This window comes from Canis lupus, chromosome 16 (assembly GCF_011100685.1).
Source record: "Canis lupus familiaris isolate Mischka breed German Shepherd chromosome 16, alternate assembly UU_Cfam_GSD_1.0, whole genome shotgun sequence".
Taxonomy (NCBI): domain Eukaryota; kingdom Metazoa; phylum Chordata; class Mammalia; order Carnivora; family Canidae; genus Canis; species Canis lupus.
The window spans coordinates 8,612,724-8,631,796 of NC_049237.1; the positions used below are offsets into that span (position 1 = coordinate 8,612,724).

The following is a 19,073-nucleotide window of genomic DNA, read 5'->3' on the forward strand; positions in this document are numbered from 1 at the left end:
AGGCGCCGCGCCCCCTCAGCTGCGGGCCGGTGGGCGTGGTGAGGCGCCGCGGGTTCCGTTTTCCCGGGCCCCGGGGAGCTTTCGCTTTCGCTTCCAGCTGGCGTCTGCACCCCGCGGGAGCCGCCCGCCGCCCGCGTCCCGTCAGCCGCGCCCCGACGGGCAGCCCGCCGCCGCCATGGCCCAGGCCGCCGTCCTCGGCGAGGTGACCCAGGTGCTGTGCGCGGCCGGGGGCGCCCTGGAGCTGGAGGAGCTGCGGCGCCGCTTGCGGGACGGCGTCGGCGCCGAGGCGCTGGAGCGGCTGCTGCGGGAGCGCGGCCGCTTCGCGGTGGCGGCGCGGGCGGGCGCGGGCGGCGCGGCGGCGCCCGGGCGTGTGGTGCTGGCGGTGTCGGCGCTGCGCCTGTGCCGCGCGCACCAGAGCCCCAAGGCGGCCTGCGTGGGGCTGTGCGCGCAGCTGCACCTCTGCAAGTTCTTGGTCTACGGGGCCTGCAAGTTCCTGAGGGCCGGGTAAGCGCCGCGCCCGCAGCCCGACGGCGGCCGGGGACGGGGGGCCCCGCCCGCGGGCCCGCTCTGGGCCCCCTGGGGCGGGCGCCGCCGCGGCCTCCGCCTCCCTTCTCCTCAGCGGGCACCTGACTGCCGGGCGCTGTGGGAGGGCTCGCGCTGGACGGCGGCCCCCAGGCTCCTCCGTCCCGGAGGGCGACTCGGGGCGCGGTCCCCCCCCCCCCCGCCCGGGCTCTCGGAGGGGGAGCGGCCGAGCGGCTGCGGGGCTCCTGGGCGCCGCGCTCCCCTCAGCTGCAGGGCCCCGGCGCCCCGGGCTTCCTCCGCCGCCGCAGGACGACTCCCCAGGCCGCCTCAGCTCCAGCTCGCTTCCCGGGGCGCAGGGGGCTTCTGTCCAGAAGCCTGCCCCTTTCTGTGGAGGAGTGGGCTCCTCCTTTGTTCTTTCCTTTTCTCCCTTCCTTCTTTCCTTCCCTTCCTTCCCCCCCTCCTTTCCTTTCTTCCCTCCTCCCTCCCTCCCTTCCCTCCCTGCCTTCCTTCCTTCCTCTCTTCCTTCCCCCCTCCTCTCCTTTCCTCCTCTCCTTTCCTTCCTTCCTTCCCTCTCTTCCTTCCTTTCCTCTCCTCCCTCTCTCCTTCCCTCCCCTTCTTTCCTTTCTTCCCTCTTTTCCTGCCCTCCTTTCCTCCCCTCCCCTCCTCCTTCCTTCCCTTCCTCCCTCCCCTCCTTCCCTCCTTTCCTCTCCTCTCTTCCTTTTTTCCTTCCTTCCTTCCCTTCTTTCCTTCTTTCCTTCATTCCTTCATTCCTTCCTTCCCTCCCTCCCTCCCTTCCTTCCTTCACTCCCCCCCCCCCCCTTAACACAAGAGATGTTATTTTTTGCTCACATCAGGTGCACTAGTCAGCAGGAGGTAGGGGTCTGGATCCATGCGGTCATTCAGGGCCTGGGTCTGGCTGACCTCAGCTCAGCCTCCTCAGCCCACGGCTCTTAAGGCCATCCTGGGTATGAGGTTCCAGGGAGCAGGTGGAAAAGATGGACAGTAGAGGCCAGAGGGAAGTTTTTATGGGCGGGGTGTGCAGGTGGTAGATACCTTTCCACACATCCCCTGGATGTCTCCTGCCTGCGCCCCTCATGCCTAGATACAGGAGGGTGGGAGTGGGAAATGCAGCTGCTGCCCCTCTACCCCCTCAGCAGCTGCTGAGAAATATCTAGATGAGACTATTCCCAGACCTAGTTAAGGTCTTAAGAGGAGGGATGTGTGTGTGAGAAATTTGAGAGAGGGGGAGTTGGTGTGATTGTGGTGACAGGATGGCAGAGAGGTGATGGCTGTTTTCTTACTGTTGACAGATGACTCATACCCCCCCCCCCCTTATTATTGACTGAGGGATGATTCTTCCTTTTCTTCCTTATTGGCTGAGAGAGCAGGAGAAGTGTGTCCCAGGACAGCTGTCTGTCTGAAGCCTGGGAGCATGGCCAAGGTCCCAGGTGCTGGTTTGGAAGTTATTGGTTGGTGCATGCCAGGGCTGCAGCCCCAGGAGCAGGTCAGATCTGAGGTGGAGCCTGAGGGTGGAACTGTCGGGAAGCTGGGTCCTCAGGGACTGTTGGAAAAGTGTCTGACCTTGGGGGAGAATGAGGAGCAGCAGCTGGAGAAGGTGGACACGATAAATGATAAATGGTGGAAGGATGAATTGAGTGATAGGGATAATTGGTGCATCTTGTTAATGTCCATACGCGATAAAAATAGAGCAGCTCTGTTGTGCAGCTAGTTCCCAAAATTTGGGGTTGGATTTTATTTGTCTCGGAAATCTGGAAGTCTGATTATCGACTGGCCTAGATGATACGGAGCTTCCTTTTCGTTCTTCGCTGTTCCATTTCCCTTGTGGTTCACACATGACGGTTTCTTGAACCTTCCTTCTCTGACTGCTTTTGGGTCACATAAGGGAGAGTAGGTGTGGTTGGCTGCACTTTCGATGCTTTTCCTGTGACTTCCTGAACCACAGGGTCACCTGTTTCAGAAACATCATGGCTTCTGCTTTTACTCATTGGTGACAGCTGGGAAGGGTCCCAAGTCCCTGACTTCCATCCTGTGCTTAGGGGCAGTGAGCATGGTGGTTAAGAGCACAGCCCCAAGACAAGCCTACCTTGTTTTAAACCTGGCTCTGCTCCCTGCTAGCTGCGTGATCTTGGGCAAGCGACTTTATATCTGAGCCTCAGTTACCTTATCTGCAAAATGAGGATATCACACACTTCATGGGCTTGTTGAGGACTGAATGACTTATAGAACCTTCAGGTAATCCTGGTTTGTGGTAAATCCTCAACAAGTTTTAGCAGCTGTTGTTACCATCATTGTTGTCATAATCATCTTAGTGGCACCAAGTTTGCCTAGAATGTTCTTCTCATCTCTCCTTGCCTGGTTGTGCTGCCTCAATATTTGGCCTGGGCTTTGCACCATCCCTTGATTGCTTCTCCACTTCTGTCAGGCTCAGATGCCTCTCCTGTCTGCACGGATGTATTCTGAGCATGGCTGACCTTGCGCTTGACCTACTATTTTAGAGTCCTCTCCGTATCTGTCACTTCCACTAGAGGAGATCAGAGGAAGAGGCCAAATGACTCCCAAAGTTGTTGGTCTGTGCAGTGAAAGAGAGAAGTTGTCTTTTACTGAGATGAGGGAGCCTGTGGAAGGTGCTGGTTTAGGGAAGTCAATCAAGGGTTCAGCTTTCTTTTGGAACGCTTAAAATAAACATGACTTTTGAGGTTTGACAGCATCTGAATAAAGCAAATGATATGTGCCTGACTTTTCCGGGTCCTGGTGACCCGGGCGATCATTTGAAGTCTTTGGATCATCAGGGCGTGGTGCCAGTGCCTGGCTCACTATGCATGTTCAACGGGAGCTTGCTTGTTAATGGAAATGATGGAGGAGGGGAGTGGAGAAAAGGGCTGGGCCTCAGGGTGTATACACATACCTTTAACCAAAGATGTCCAGGCTCGTTTATTCAGCCACTGTTTAAGTGTCTGTTAAGTGCCCACTGCCTGGCATACTGGGAGTCTTCTTTGGGAATGGCCCTGTGATTCTTACCAGATACTGATAAGAAGTGCTGTCCTGGGCCCTAGAACTCGCAAGGTGTTCTCTCTTCCTTTGTAAATAAGCATTGCGGTTTTTCATTGTATGTACATGCTGTTTTGTTTTGTTTTGTTTTTTCCTGGTGCTGCTAATAAGCAATGTCAAGAACTGTTCCTGAAAAATTATTTTAAAATCTGATTTTGCTAGTTGTATTAGTTTGCTCGGGCAGCCATACCAAAGTACCACAGAGTGGGGGCTAAACAGAAGTTTCTCACAATTCTCAAGGCCAGAAGTCTAAAACCAAGGTGTTGGCAAGGTTGCTTTCTTTCTGCAGCCTCTCTCGTTGGCTTGCAGATGGCATCTTCTTTCTGTCTTCACATGTACGCATCTGTGTCTTAATTTCCTCCTCTATTATAAAGATAGCAGATTGGATTAGACCCCCCCCCCCCCCAGCAACCTCTTTTTAACTTGATTACCTCTGTATAAAAATCATCTCCAAATACAGTCACGGGAGGGTTAGAACTTCAACATAAGAATTTTGGGGAGGCACAGTTGAACTGTGACACCAGCTTTGCTTCTTTGCAGGAAGAACTGTAGAAACAGTCACAGCTTGACGACAGATCACAACCTGAGTGTGCTGAGAACTCATGGTGTTGACCACCTCAGCTTCAGTGAGCTCTGCCTGCTTTTGTTTCAGAATGACCCCTGGCTTTTGCCAGAGGTGAGTTTCAGGAGGGGGTGTGTATGTGTGTAAGTGATGGGGGAGAAGCTAGAAGGTTGGAAGATAAGAAATATGGCAGAAGAGAAGCTGAGGAGGACCTGATAGTGACCATGGGATCTGCTTGGAGGAGACCTGGATTGAATTCCTGGCTCTATTGATTTTTATTTTTTATTTATTTGTTTATTTTTAAAAACTATTTATTTATTCATGAGAAACACAGAGGGGGGAGAGAGAGAGAGAGAGAGGCAGAGACACAGGCAGAGGGAGAAGCAGGCTCCATGCAGGGAGCCCGACACAGGACTTGATCCCAGGTCTCCAGGATCACACCCTGGGCTGAAGGTGGCACTAGACCGCTGAACCACCCGGGCTGCTCTCTATTGATTTTTAGACTAGTGACCTTGGGCCTGAAACCTTGCCCCTTCTAGAAGCTGCCTTTCCTTCTATGTCATTGGGACTGGTTCCTCTTTTGCAGGGCTTCTTAGAGGTTGGGGGAGTCTGGTTGGTCAGTGGCTGAAGCAAGATGTTCCTTACATGGGGATGAGGAGATGAGAGACTCCAGTTGGCTCCTCCCCATCTAGCAGGACTTGAAACTCTGTGTTATTGCCAGACCCAGGAGGGGCCATCTTTCCCAGGAGGAAACTTCTCAGAGATGCTGACAGGCAGATGATGCCCTCTCTACTAAATCAGTTACACCCAGGGAATTTTGAACTTTAGTTGATGTGGATTCTCATAATGCATAATGCATAATCTCATAATGCACCTCGCTGCAGTGGCTATGTACTAGTTTGGGTCCTCTGAGAAACAGACACCAAGATGGGATTAGAAGTGCAGGAGATTTAGTGGAGAGGGAGCAGAAGAAAGTGGGAAGCTTTTGGGCAGTGATGTGGCAGGACTGGGGGAAGGAAGGGACTGGGTAGGAAGAGACCCTGACTGTAGCCCAGTTCCAAGAGAGCTTCTGCTGGCCAGTGGGAAGTTCTGAGCCAAGGTAGCTCATTGTTGCCTGGGAGCAGCCGGTGGGAGCATGGTCTCTGTGTGAATAAGGTGGTGGCTCCCGAGGGCAGCAGCTGAGCTGAGTTAATTGCACTCTGCAGCAGATCTGAGTGGTGTGTTCCTGTGGCCGGCATAGATTTGTGGGATGCTCTGACACTGTTTCTGGGATAAGATTACAGAGGTCAGATTAACCTGTTTTTATGAAAATGCTACATATTATTCCACTAAAACCACACATTTGAGACAGGTGCTATATATAGCTTAGTGACTGGCACATAATAGGTATTAACTTTTTTCTTTTGCCTTTTGAAAATTAGTATTGATTTAATTCAGCTAGCCTTTATTGACTATCCACTATGAGTGAGGCACTGGTGATACGGAGATAAAAGACCCTGTTCTGCCCTTCCAGGAGGTGCATTTCTTGGGTGAGACAGACAAGTTAGCATGTGATTGCAAGGTGCTTTTCTAGATACTGCAGTAAAAGCACTGTGGTCTCAGGGGCACAGTTTGGACGCCTGGGAAGGTGTCCTAGGGTAGATGGTGTGTGTTCTGAATGCTGAAGGACGTGTGGAGGATGAAGGTCTGGGAAAAATGGGCAGAGAGAAGACAGAACCGGTATGGTCAGGGGACAGCATGTATTTATCCAGGGGACAACTTGGATTTAGAGTGGGAGAGGGGAGAAGGAGAAATGAGTGAGTAGAGACTCATCCATGCAGGCTTCAGTATCACGGGAAGGAGTTGGGGTCGGGGGTTGTGTTTGGAGAGTGGGCATTAATGTTTTGGAGAGATCATCTTGTCAATAGTATGAAAAGTGAATCAGAAGGTGACCAGTCTGGATTGTGTAGCCTCTTGTATACTTGTGTAAGCAGGTTGCTTCAGAACACAGTGCTGGCAACTGGGAGCTGTGACCATAAATTGGGACCTGGTGTAGCTTTCCTGCCCGACCTTCTGCTGTCAGTCTGGTCCTTATCGGATGAATATTGAGGGGCTGCTACCGTGAATCGAGCACCCACTATGACCCCAGACATTTGTATTAGCCATTTTGTGTATTTTCCATTCAATCTTCATGATAGCCTGGTGATGTAGGTGGTATTATTCCCATTTTAGGGATTAAAAAGCTGAAACTCAGAGCTGGCGAGTGGCCTGCCTAAGGTCAGGCATCTCCTAAGTGGCAAAATCAAGGTTAGGGCATAACCCTGTCTTGGCCTTTCCCCTTGGGGTTTCCATCCCCAGAGTAGAGTCCTTACTGATCTAAGTCTTGGTTCTACAGCCCTCTGTTGCATTTCTACCTCTTGCTCAGTGTAATGCCTCTGAATTGCCTGGGTAGGCCATTGGTGGTCTCTGGCCAGGCTCTCATCTCTAGGAATTTGGAAGGTAGAAAAGGAGCAGTTGATTCAAATTCAAGTCCCAGCTTTACCAACAGTCCAATTCAACAGACATTGAGCATGCCAGATGTAGATAGCTGTGTGACCTAGGGCAAGTAGGTATACTTCTCTGAGTTTCAGTTTGCTCTTGATAAATGAAAGGGCTGTATTTGGCCTTTCTCGAAGATACTTTATACACTCAGAACCTCTTTGACCCTGAATTTCAGAAAAAAAAGAAGATGGGGATATGGGACCTGGCTTAGGGAGAGTTGGTGAGTCAGTGGGGGAAGGTTGTAGGTGGAGGTTGTAGGTGGGCTGTTAGCATGCTGCTGTATGAGTTACATGGAAACATCTCCTGTGAAGGGAGCAGTTCTGATAAGTTGGAATTCTTTGGATTTGCACAGTCTGCTTTCTACCTGGTTTCCATTTTCTCCAAGGGCATATGTTAGCCATCTATCTAGAGTGGGGGGATATTCTCATAGCTGTGTGGCTTGTGAGGATGACAGGATCACAGCTTTGGCTAGGTCTTTTTTTTTTTTTTTTTTAATTTTTATTTATTTATGATAGGCACACAGTGAGAGAGAGAGAGGCAGAGACACAGGCAGAGGGAGAAGCAGGCTCCATGCACCGGGAGCCTGACGTGGGATTTGATCCTGGGTCTCCAGGATCGCGCCCTGGGCCAAAGGCAGGCGCCAAACCGCTGCGCCACCCAGGGATCCCTTGGCTAGGTCTTTAGAGAAACCTCCTCTGACTGTGACTGGTCCGGAGGGGAGGTGGTGTCCTGTGAGGTTTTCCTAAGCTGGTGCTTTTTTCCTTTTCTGTTAACAGATCTGCCTTCATTATAACAAAGGAGATGGACCCTACGGCTCTTGTTCCTTTCAAAAGCAGTGTATCAAACTCCACATCTGCCAGTATTTTTTACAGGGCGAATGCAAGTTTGGCACTAGCTGTAAGAGATCTCATGATCTCTCTAATGCTGAGAATCTGGAAAAACTGGAGAAGTTGGGCATGAACTCAGATCTGGTGAGCAGACTGCCTTCCATTTACAGAAATGCTCATGACATCAAGAACAAGAGCTCCACCCCCAGCAGAGGGCACCCTCCTACCTCGGGCCCACAGGGGACATCTGGTAAGGCTCTGCACTGGGGCCCTTGGATTCTACCTGGCCAATAATAGATTGTGTGACCTGGGGCAAGTCTGTGCTGCTTTTAGAAAAGTGCAGTTGGTGATTCCTTCCCAGCTAGTAGGCATTATAAAGATGACTTGAAATCATGGTCATGAACAAGCAAGATATTGTAGACAAATACCAATTGATGTTTACTATAAATGCATTCCTGACAGATCTGATCTGCAGTGAACAAAGTCTGTTTTAATTTCAGGTCTGTTCTTGACATGAATAAATGGAATCTTGTCTGTTCTTGACATGAATAAATGGAATCTTTTAGACCCTATAAATATCTTTGTTCACTGCTCATCTCTAGCACCTAGCCAGTGCCTGGCCCACACTCAGACATTTATTTGTTGAGTGATCGAGCATGCTAGGATACTTTATTTATTTATTTATTTTTTAAAGGAATGTCAGGTTTAATGACAAGCAGATGGGGGAGTTTTAAGCAGAGATTGCTTCTTAAATAAGCATTTCTTCACTTATTATGTGGGAAATTAATAATGTAGTCCATTGGAGAGGTTATGACACATTGGTGTCCTTTGGATTTCACAGTATTGGCTGTTGGCTGGCCATTCTGGTTATCCACTCATTCATTTAACAAATTTATATGCTTGCCACGTGCTAGCCACTGGCCTGGGCCCTGGTTATATATTGGAGACTAGGACATAGTCCGCCCCCACCCCCACCACCCCGGAATGCACAATCAAACCATTTGTTAGCTGTAGGATTTTAATAGATGTTTAATAGAGGTTATCTAGAATTTTTAATAGACTACTTCCTAAAATATCAGATGAGTGCTAGGACTACCAGCAAACAAACAACACTGTAATCTTACTTGATTTTTATATTTAAAAATAGTCTTTGCCATATATGTTTTTTCTTTACATTATCTTCAGTTATTTTAGGTTAATTTCTTTCAATAGTAGGAAGCTAGGTGTAGACAGGTTTTGCTTTAAATAGATCTTTAATAACAGTGTAAATTGGATTATGGCCCTAGAAAGGGAGGGAAGGATACCTGCCCTTGGGGGTAATCTCAGAGGCCCCCAAGTTGTGGGTTTTGAGGCCCACCCTGTGAGTGTCTGGGGAGCCTATAAAAACTAAAAGGAAAGTGAATAACAAAATAACTGGTGATACTGAATAAGGAGGGTTTGTGAGTGAGTTTTATGTGTTTGTATGGTGGAGGGGCAATGGTAAATGTAATTGTTAGGTAACATCTGATTGAAGCACTACTAGTAAAGATAAACTTTGAAATCACCTCTGTGCCTGTTATATATTAAAATTCTTATAATTCATCTAAAGTTACTTAAGGAGGTTTCATTTTAAGGTTGGTTGCACAGCCAGAGCTGAGGAAAAAAAGAGCCCCTCCATGGCAAGCAGCTGCATGGTGTTGGGCTCCCTGGCTCCTCCCTAAAAAACAGAGGGTCCACTTACATAATGGGGTAATTTCATCCTGAATGTCATAGGATTTTGTGAGATTGCCTTGCCCACTTTTCTCTCCTTGTATCTTGAACTACTCTGACTCTATCAGAAGCTTTGATGGATGCTGATACCTCTTTGTGGTGTTTCTTCATAGAAAGAAGAGATAGTTCAGGTTCTGTGTCCCCAAACACTGCTAACCAAGAGGAGAGTGATGAGATCTGCTTATACCATATCCGGAAAAGTTGTAGCTTTCAAGGTAAGTTCGAGGAATCCCCTTCATCCACTTGTAGGTGGGACAGCTGCTTCTTGTTTTAAGAGTTCTGCCCTGAGGTCATGCCTGAAGGTCCTCTCCCCCATCCAGAGAGGGTTGAGGCCTTCTTAATTGTGAGCTGGGGTGGCACTTTTGCCAAACAGTTCTGAAGCAATTTTGTTGGGGAGTTGAGGATGGTAGGAATTGAATTAATGGAAATTAGACCATAGATGAGTTTTTGGGAACATAACTGGTTCATGCAGCAAGTGTCAAGTGTTGACCCTTGATCAGCCTAGCATGAGGTCACAGATTTGCACAGATGCCCCATTTAGTGGTGACAAATGTGAGCATCCCTCATAAAGGGTGGTTGTAGACTTAGAAATGCCCCAAGAAGCCAGAAGGCCCTCCCTGAGAAAGAGATGCCTGTGTGTGCTCTTGGGGAACAAGAACTTAAGGTGGGGAAGAAGAACTTAAGAACCTCTTGGGGATTTCCATGGTCCCTCTTTTTATCACAAGTAACAATTCTTTTATGTACATGTGTGTCTGTATTTTCACTAAACCTTTGTTTTCTTCTTACTGTTATCCTGGGCTTTGACTGAAGAAAGCTTCCTTCTCAAATTTGATGACTTTTAGAAAAACAACCACCAAACTTCTTGTTTCGTTTTCAGTCTTTAAAAGCCACCCAAGCAATTCAGGACTACTTTCACTTTGTAAAAGAATCCAATAATACAGAATAAAGTCTGAAGTCCTCCTTCAGCCTTCCCCAAAGGTAAACACATGCCGTGTGGTCATGGTGCTTGTTTTGCATATTTTTCAACAGATGGGAATATGTGATAGGTATTCCTTAGTGTGCTTCCTTTACTTAACATTGTGTTTTGGAGTTTTTTTTCCACCATAGTATGTGTAAGTCCACCTTGTTTTTAAAAAACAACTGTAGTGTCCAGTTAGAGTGATATTCCACTGAGCACCTGAGTACTCAAGTGTATTTCTATAGCTCGGTTCCTGAAAATGGAATGCCAGTTCAAGCATATATATGTGTCATATATACATGTATGCTTTTTAAAGCCAACATTATTGAGCTATAATTTACACACAGTGATATTTTAAATATTTAACATTTTTAAGTATACGCTGAGTTCTGATAATAACACCTTAGATATGGTAGCTTCCTAATTCTCAAAGTGTCCCTATGTCCCAATACCATTCATCTTCACCCCCTAATTTCCTGACCCCATGCAGTCCCTGATCTCCTTTTTGTCACTGTAGATTTGCACTCTCTAGAATTTCATGTAAATGGAAACATACAGCATGCATTCTTCTGTCCCTGTCTTCACTCAGCATGCCTTTGTGATTTGTCCAGGTTGGCAAATCAGTAGTTAGCTCTTTTTTTATTGCTGAATAGTATTGTGTTGCATGGATTGACTACAATTTGTTTATCCATTATGTGATGGGTTTTAAGTTTTTAGCTTTTACAAATAGAGTCTTTATACCTATGTACAAGTTTTCTTGCGGATATCTGTTTTCACTTGAGTAAAGACCTAGATGTGGAATTAGTGGAATGTGTAAGTATGTGTTTAACTTTATAAGAAATGGCCACTGTCTTCCAAAGTGGGTATACCTTCCCACTGGCAATGTCTGAGAGTTCATTGCTCTGTGTTCTTGTTAACACTTGGTATTGTCAGTCTTTTAAACTTTGGCTATTGTAATTAATGAGTAGTGATATCTCATGGTGGTTTTAATTTACATTTATTTTATGAAAATGATATTTAATTTTTTTCATGTACTTACTGGCCATTTGTGTATCTTCTGTGAAATATCTGTTTAAGTTTTCTGCTAGTTTTTTATATGACAGTTTGAGGTATTAAGTATAATTCGTATACAATTCACCCATTTAATAATTTTTAGTTTAGTTACAGAATTGTGCAGCTATTATCAAGTCAGTCACCCCCAAAGATATGCTGTGCCCATTAGCAGACTCCACCCATTCTCCCCCTCTTCCCCAGGGCACCTACAGGTTTACATTCTGTATCTATGGATTTGCTTGGATGTTCATGTAAACGGAATCACAATACGTGGTGTTTTGTACTATTTTGCCCATTTATTAATTAGATTGTTTGATCTCTCATTACTGAGGGTTTTGAGTATTATTTATACAATTCATTGTCAGATACAGGTATTGACAGTCTGTCTCTTTCATGTTCATTTTCTTTATGGTGTCTTGAGGAATAAATTACACTATTGATGATTGTTTTAGTATCTTTTTCTTTTGTAGTTTGTTTCTTGTGTCTGAAAAATCTTTACCCCTTCCAAGCCTCTAAAAGTGGCTCTATGCTTTTTTTTTTCCTTAGAAGTTTTATAGGTTTCACTTTTATGTTTAGGTCTAACTGTTACTTGAGCTGTTTACCCTAATAATTATTCCTTGGATATTGATTCTTCTGTGTGAGTTAGCTTCCATTTTTCCTCATGTGTTGGGTGACTCTTGGTGGTCTTCTTGAGAATCCTGGTGTCTGCTGGTCATGCAGATTCTGACCCAGGCTTAATGGAGAAGAGGCAGCATGTTTTGTTTGGTGGTATAGGCTGCTGGCATGTATCCTTGGAGTGGGGTGGGGGCTTTCATGGCTCTCTTACATGCTTCTCTCTCCAGCACATCTGTCCACACTCCTGTGTTCCTTGGGGAAAATAGCAAGGTTGTGGGGCACAAGCAGGGCATGGAGGGAGTGCCTGTTCTAGTGGGTGGGTCTGAATTACTCTCATTGGGACTGACCAGGTGTCTTTCTTGCTTTTTGTTACATGTAACTCTGAGTTTGTTAAGGACCCCTCAATACTTCCCACTTCCAGAAGGTCCACTTCTATGTATTTTACATGTGTTTTTCTGTCTTTAACTCAGTTTGATTCTGTGTGCTTCATATTTTAGGGACTCTCCAATAATTCTAATTATTTTCAATCGATTGAAATTGATAGAATAAATCCATAGGATAGATCAATAGATGAAATCAGTGGAATCAATAATCTTTTGATGGCACTATTTATTGTTTTTTCAGCATTTTTAGATGTGTTCTTCTCTCCAGCCTGTCATTTCAAGTGATGTGGGGAGGAAAGGGATGTGGATGTAGTATTTTTGTCTCTGAAATTAATTTGGTTTTTGCAACTCACCTTCCAGAAAGCCTAGATTCTAGGAAGGAGGGAAAGGAAATTGAGAAAGGGGATAAGAGGATCAGGAAAGGCAGAGAAGTGGCCTCATCATCTGGGACTCTGCTCTCGCCAGCCACCATGGCTCTGGTGGCCTGCATTGCACCCTCTTTTATTGGGCGCCTTCTGGCTGGTGAGTGATATGGGCTCCACATTGAGCTCACATTAAGAACTGGAGCCCCCCCCAAAAAAAAAAACTGGAGCCCCCAGTTCTTGACTACAGTGCCTTCCCTTGGCCCCTGTGTCCTTCCCAAGAAAGTGTTAGCCTGGAAGGCAATGGGTGGTATACTTTCTCTGATGGGGGCCTTCTAAGGGGAGAGTCTTTCTTCAGCCTGTCCAGGACTCACCTGAGCTAGGGTCTATAGGTGCAGTGACTGAACACTGACATTAATCCTGATCATTCCCTTAGTGCCCTTCAGGGAGGGAACAGGAAATCTAATCTGGTTGTGACCTCTGGACCATATCTGTAGCCTTATCTTTCCAGGTTGGACGCTTCATTATCATTCTATTTTATATACCCTGGTAGAGTCCAAGAGGTGTGGCTTGGTGTGAGCCATCCATGCTCTAACTCTGGATAAGTTCAGTCCCAAGAGTGGCTGAACCCAGCCTTCGTGAACTTGGGGATTTTTGTTGTTGTTGTTGTTTGGAGTCTCTCTTATTCCCTGAATCATCTTGGCTGAGTGTTCTTTTTTTTTTTATTTTATTTAAATTCAATTTGCCAACATATAGTATAACACCCAGTGCTCATTTCATCATGTGGCCTCTTTAATGCCCATCATCCAGTTACCCTATTCCCCCACTGACCTCCCCTTCTGCAACCCTTTGTTTCCTAGAGTCAGGAGTCTCTCATGGTATGCCTTTCTCTCTAAATTTTTGCCACTCACTTTCCTTGCTTCCCTTATGGTCCCTTTCACTGTTTCTTAAATTCCGCATATGAGTGAAACCATATGATAATTGTCTTTCTCTGATACACCTATTTCACTCAGCCTAATACCCTCCAGTTCTGTCCATGTCAGTGTAAATTGTAGGTATTCATCCTTTCTGATAGCTGAGTAATATTCCATTGTATATGTATGCCACATCTTCTTTATTGATTCATCTGATGAAGGACATTATGGCTCCTTCCATAGTTTGGCTGTCGTGGACATTGCTGCTATAAACATGTGGGGTGCAGGTGTCCTGTTGTTTCACTACATCTGTATCTTTGGGGTAAATACCCAGTAGTGCAATTGCTGGATAATAGGGTAGCTCTAATTTAACTTCTTGAGGAACCTTCACACTATCTTCCAGATTGGCTGCACCAGCTTGCATTCCCACCAACAGTGCAAGAGGGTTCCCCTTTCTCCATACCCTCACCAACATTTGTTTCGTGTCTTGTTAATTTTAGCCATTTTCATTGGTGTGAGGTGGTATCTCATTGTAGTTTTGACTTAATTTCCCTGATGGCAAGTAATGTGGAACATTTTTTAATATGCTTGGCCATGTGTAGGTCGTCTTTGGAGAAATGTCTGTTCATGTCTTCTGCCCATTTCTTGACTGGATTATTTGTTTCTGGTGTGTTGAGTTTGTTAAGTTCTTTATAGATCTTGGATACTAACCCTTTATCATATATGTCATTTGCAAATATCTTTTCCCATTATGTAGTTTTGTTGACTGTTTCCTTTGCTGTGCAGAACTTTTTATCTTGATGAAGTCCCAGTACTTTATTGCGTTTGTTTCCTTGCCTTTATAGATGTATCTTGCAAGAAGTTGCTGTGGTCAAGTTCAGAAGGGTTGTTGCCTGTGTTCTCTAGGATTTTGATGGATTCTTGTCTCACATTTAGATATTTGAACCATTTTGAGTTTATCTTTGTGTATGGTGTAAGAGAATGGTCTGGTTTTGTTCTTCTGCATGTGGCTGCCCAATTTTCCCAGCACCATTTATTAAAGAGATTGTCTTTTTTTCTGTTGGATAGTCTTTCCTGCTTTGTCGAAAATGAGTTGACCATAGAGCTGAGGGTCCATTTCTGGGTTCTCTATTCTGTTCCATTGATCTGTGTGTCTGTTATTGTGCCAGTACCATACTGTCTGGATGATCCCAGCTTTGTAATACAGCTTGAAGTCAGGCATTGTGATGCCCCTAGTTTAGTTTTTCTTTTTCAACATTCATCTGGCTATTCACGGTCTTTTCTGGTTCCATACAAATCTTAGGATTATTTGTTCCAACCCTGTGAAGAAAGTCCATGGTATTTTGATAGGGATTGCATTAAATGTAAATTGCTCTGGGTAGCATAGACATTTTAATAACATTTATTATTAAACACTTAACAGTATTTATTCCTCCAATCCATGAACTTGGAATGTTTTTCCATCTCTTTGTGTCTTCCTCAATTTCTTCCATAAGTGTTATGTAGTTATTGAGTACAGACCCTTTAACCTCTTTGGTTAGGTTTATTCCTAGGTATCTTATGCTTTTGAGTACAATTGTAAATGGGATTGCTTCCTTAATTTCTCTTTCTTCAGTCTCATTGTTAGTGTAGAGAATTGCAACTGATTTCTATGCATTGATTTTGTATCCTTTGGCTGGGTGTTCTTGTCTGCTCTGCCTAGTCTCAGGCTTGGCCTTTGACAAGCCCAGGCAACCTGCCCACCTTCCTCCATGGTCCAAGGTAGAATCTATGGAAAAGAAATGGCATTGAGATGTGCCTGAAAGGCTGCATATAATTTTATTACTATTTATTTATTTATGCATGCATGCATGCATGCATGCATGCAAGGTCAGGGGAGGGCCAAAGGGAGAGAATCTTTCAAGCCAGCTCTCTGTGGAACCCCACTGGGCTCAATCCCATGACCCCAAGATCATGACCTGAGCTGAAATCAGGGGTCAGATGCTTAACCGACTGAGCCACCCAGATGCCCCTACATACAACCTCAGAAAATTTTAATTTTTTCAAGTGTCAAATTAGCCACTTCATTGTCATTGTTTTTGAAAGATGAATTAAAGAAGCACAAAGGACAACCAGTAAGAAATGTCTCCCTCATACCTCTTTTTTCTAGCACCCATCTTCCCCCACCCCCAGAAACAATCATTGTTACTAGTTCCTTGATTGTCCTTCCATGAAGATGTTATACATGTATATATTTCATGTATATATACAAGTATATATTTCTGGTGGGTTTCCTTCTTACATAGGTGCACTATGCACACTATTTTGTATCTTTTTTCACTTACGTAGACATTTATTTTTTTGGGTGTTCTTGTGGTTCAAAATTCAAAAGACATAGAAAACAACAGAAATATTTCCTCATAACTTTGTCCCTGGTGACCCACTTCCTCTCTTCAAGGAATAATATGTGTGTATATATGTGCTCAGTCAGAGTAGCTCTAATTTTCTTCTTCTTCTTTTTTTCTTCTTCTTCTTTCTTTCTTCTTTCTTCTTTCTTTCTTCTTTCTTCTTTTCCACAAATAGAGGCATTCTGCACCTTGTTGTCTGTCTTTTTACCTAATAGCATATACCTTAAAAGTGGGTCTATTTCAGGGTGCAGAGAGCTTCCTCTTGCTTTTTTTTCCAGTCTGCCTTTCCTCTCTGGAGTTTGTACCAGAACCTCGTATAAGATACTGAGAGGTAGAGAGAAAAGTGAGGGGCTGGCATGAGCCAAGGCAAGGCTGGCAGGATGTGTGAGGAGTGACAGAGGTGCTAGGGAGCACAAGGAAGATGTAGGGGGAGCAACTGACAGGGAACTGGAGGGTGGGGCCATTCTGTGTATTTTGGCAGGGGCAGGGCAGTGTGTATAAACACCTCTAGGGATGTGGGGTTGTGCTGAGGTGGTGAGTATGTTAGCCAGAAGATAAAAATGGGCTAGAACTATGCTCCTGACTTACCTGTGGTCAGATGTGTCAGGGTTTGTATGGGTTTCTAGTAGAGATGAATCTGCCTCTGTTTTTGGTATGACCACCACTTGTCCACATGCTGCATGCCCAGCAATAATCAGGAGGCAGTCGGATGACTGCCTCCTGATTGGCCTTTACACGATCAGCTTTTGTACTCATGAGATGAAACTCACACATAATGTAACCTACCAATATATGTTTTTAAAAATTGATGTAATGTCCTGTTAAAGGGGAGATATAAAAGTGTGTATAATAAGACACATGGTATTTCAATATTTACATGTTCAAGATGATTGCCCTAAAAATGACTTCTCCACAGATCTCTAGAGTGTTCCCACGTCAGTGGGCAGCACCACACTCATTGAGAACCACAGAACTAGGTCATGCTATGTAAGGTGTCTTATTTCCTTATATTCTTATTTTAGATAAGTGCAATAAAGTTCATTTCCATTTACCATATCGATGGCAGTTCTTGGACAGAGGCAAGTGGAAGGATTTGGATAAAATGGAGCTTATTGAAGAGGCATATAGTGATCCCAGAAAAGACAGGTATGAAATATATCACTTGTGTCTGCTGTGTGTCAGGGCTTTTGTGTGTAGTGTGGGGAGTTTGGACACAACAGAGTTGAGGTTTGATCACATACACACACACACACACACACGCCAGTAAACAGCCTGGTCTGGAGGTGAAAGCTCTAGGCTGGAGATTGGAAGTGAGTGTTGATACTCTGGTTTGATGCCTCTATTTTCCCACCTTTCTCTCCTTTAGGGAGGAGCTATGGGGAAAGGCAATGGTGGTACCATGTAAGTTTTGAGTTATTTGCTGCTGGCATTGATCATGTACATATATCTACATTGATTACTGCAGAAAAGCGAGAGGCAGTCATTTGTGAAATTTTAGCTTTTACATGAGAAGTCCTGAGTTGACCTTCTGTTTATTGTTCGGCCTTTAACTTTTCAATTTTTCTAAGTGTGTCCCACTATTTTCACTTAGTCATATTAAATTGGCAAGTCCTGGGAAGCCTTAGTTTCAAATACTTCTCATATTATGGATTGAACTTGCTAAAATATGTTGCCAAGAAGAAAATTTAAGCCTACTTTTTTAAGTGGAAAAAATAAATTTGTGCTTAGAGTGCAATTTTGCACAAATCGCTACTGCTAAAGTATGTGAAACAAATTGTTCCCCTTTGGAAGATGAATTGGCTCACATATTCCCCTATCTCTCTTTTTCTGAGGCAGAATTTACACACAGGGAAGTGCACAGATAGTAATTGTATAGTTCACTGAGTCTTGACAAATGCATGCACTCACGTAGTGGACGTTCTTATCCAAATAGAGATCATCTTCATCACCCCAGAAAGTCCCCTCCTGTCCCCTTCCCATCAGTGCCCACTCCATGGGCTACCATTGGTCTGACATCTGTCACCACAGATTAATCTCGCTTGTTGAACCCCATCTAAATGGAGCCATATACTCTCTACCACCACATCTAGTGCCTTCTGCTCAGCACACTGTTCTCAGGACTCTGTCAAGTTGTGCTGATATCCTGGCACATGTGTGTGGGCTTCTCTAGGCCAGGTGTTCAGGGATGAGACTGCCAGAAGATAGGCTGGGGCCATCCTCAGCTCTGCCAGGTAATGCTCAATTGTTTTCCAAAATGATGGTTGCCTGCTTTCCACCACCATTCACAGTCTGTGGTGACAATCTCCCTAATGTTGGTCTTATTTGCCGTCTGAACTTTTCCCAGCCTGGGGATGTAAAGTGGTAGCTCTACATGCATATCTTTGGGTCCTAATGAGGTAAGATGTCTCCTCACATGTTTATGGGCCATTTGTGCTTCCTTTAAAATGTCTGTCCTTATAGTTTGATTGTTCTTTTGAGGTAAAGGTTGGGTGTTTAGTTATGGGAATTTTTTTTTTAAAGATTTTATTTATTCATGAGAGACACAGAGAGAGAGAAGCAGAGACATAGGCAGAGGGAGAAGCGGGCTTCTTGCAGGGAGCCTGATGCGGGACTCCATCCCCAGATCCCAGGATCACACCCTGAGCCAAAGGCAGACGGTCAACCGCTGAGCCACCCAGGCATCCCTAGTTTTAGGAATTCTTTAAATTTCTGGATATTAAATGTGCATTGAAAATAAACTCTTCCTGCCAACTTATGGTATATTTTAATATAGAGAAGTATTTATCCATCTTTCCCTTTATGGTTTTATAATTTTTGAGTCCTCAGAAAGCCTTTCTTATCCCAAGACTGTTGGGAAATTTTTCTGAATTTTCTTTAAAAAGTCTTAACGTTTTAAGCACTGTGTTTCATCTTTCACTGCAGGTCACGTGAAGTATGGGTCCCGTTTCATTCTTATGCAGATGAATTAACCAGTTTTACCAAAACTACTTTTTAAATACATGTTTATTTAAAAAAATGTTTATTTAAAAAAATTTTAAATTGTGGTAATGCATACATAACATAAAATTTGCCATCTTACCCATTTTTAAGGGTACATTTCTGTGGCATTAAGCACATTTTACATTGTTGTGTGGCTGTCCCCACCACTCGTT

At 44.8% G+C, this 19,073-nt stretch overlaps 1 protein-coding gene across 1 annotated transcript in view; it reads left to right on the forward strand.

Moving 5' to 3' along the window:
- The first annotated feature begins 175 nt into the window (after positions 1-175).
- PARP12 (poly(ADP-ribose) polymerase family member 12) overlaps positions 176-19,073 on the forward strand; it is a 38,825-nt gene continuing 19,927 nt past the window's right edge. The window contains exons 1-5 of the mRNA XM_038559410.1: positions 176-504; positions 4,132-4,267; positions 7,450-7,750; positions 9,363-9,464; positions 16,944-17,067. Of these exons, the coding sequence (XP_038415338.1) occupies positions 176-504; positions 4,132-4,267; positions 7,450-7,750; positions 9,363-9,464; positions 16,944-17,067 (992 nt within the window). The remainder of the gene's footprint in view (positions 505-4,131; positions 4,268-7,449; positions 7,751-9,362; positions 9,465-16,943; positions 17,068-19,073) is intronic.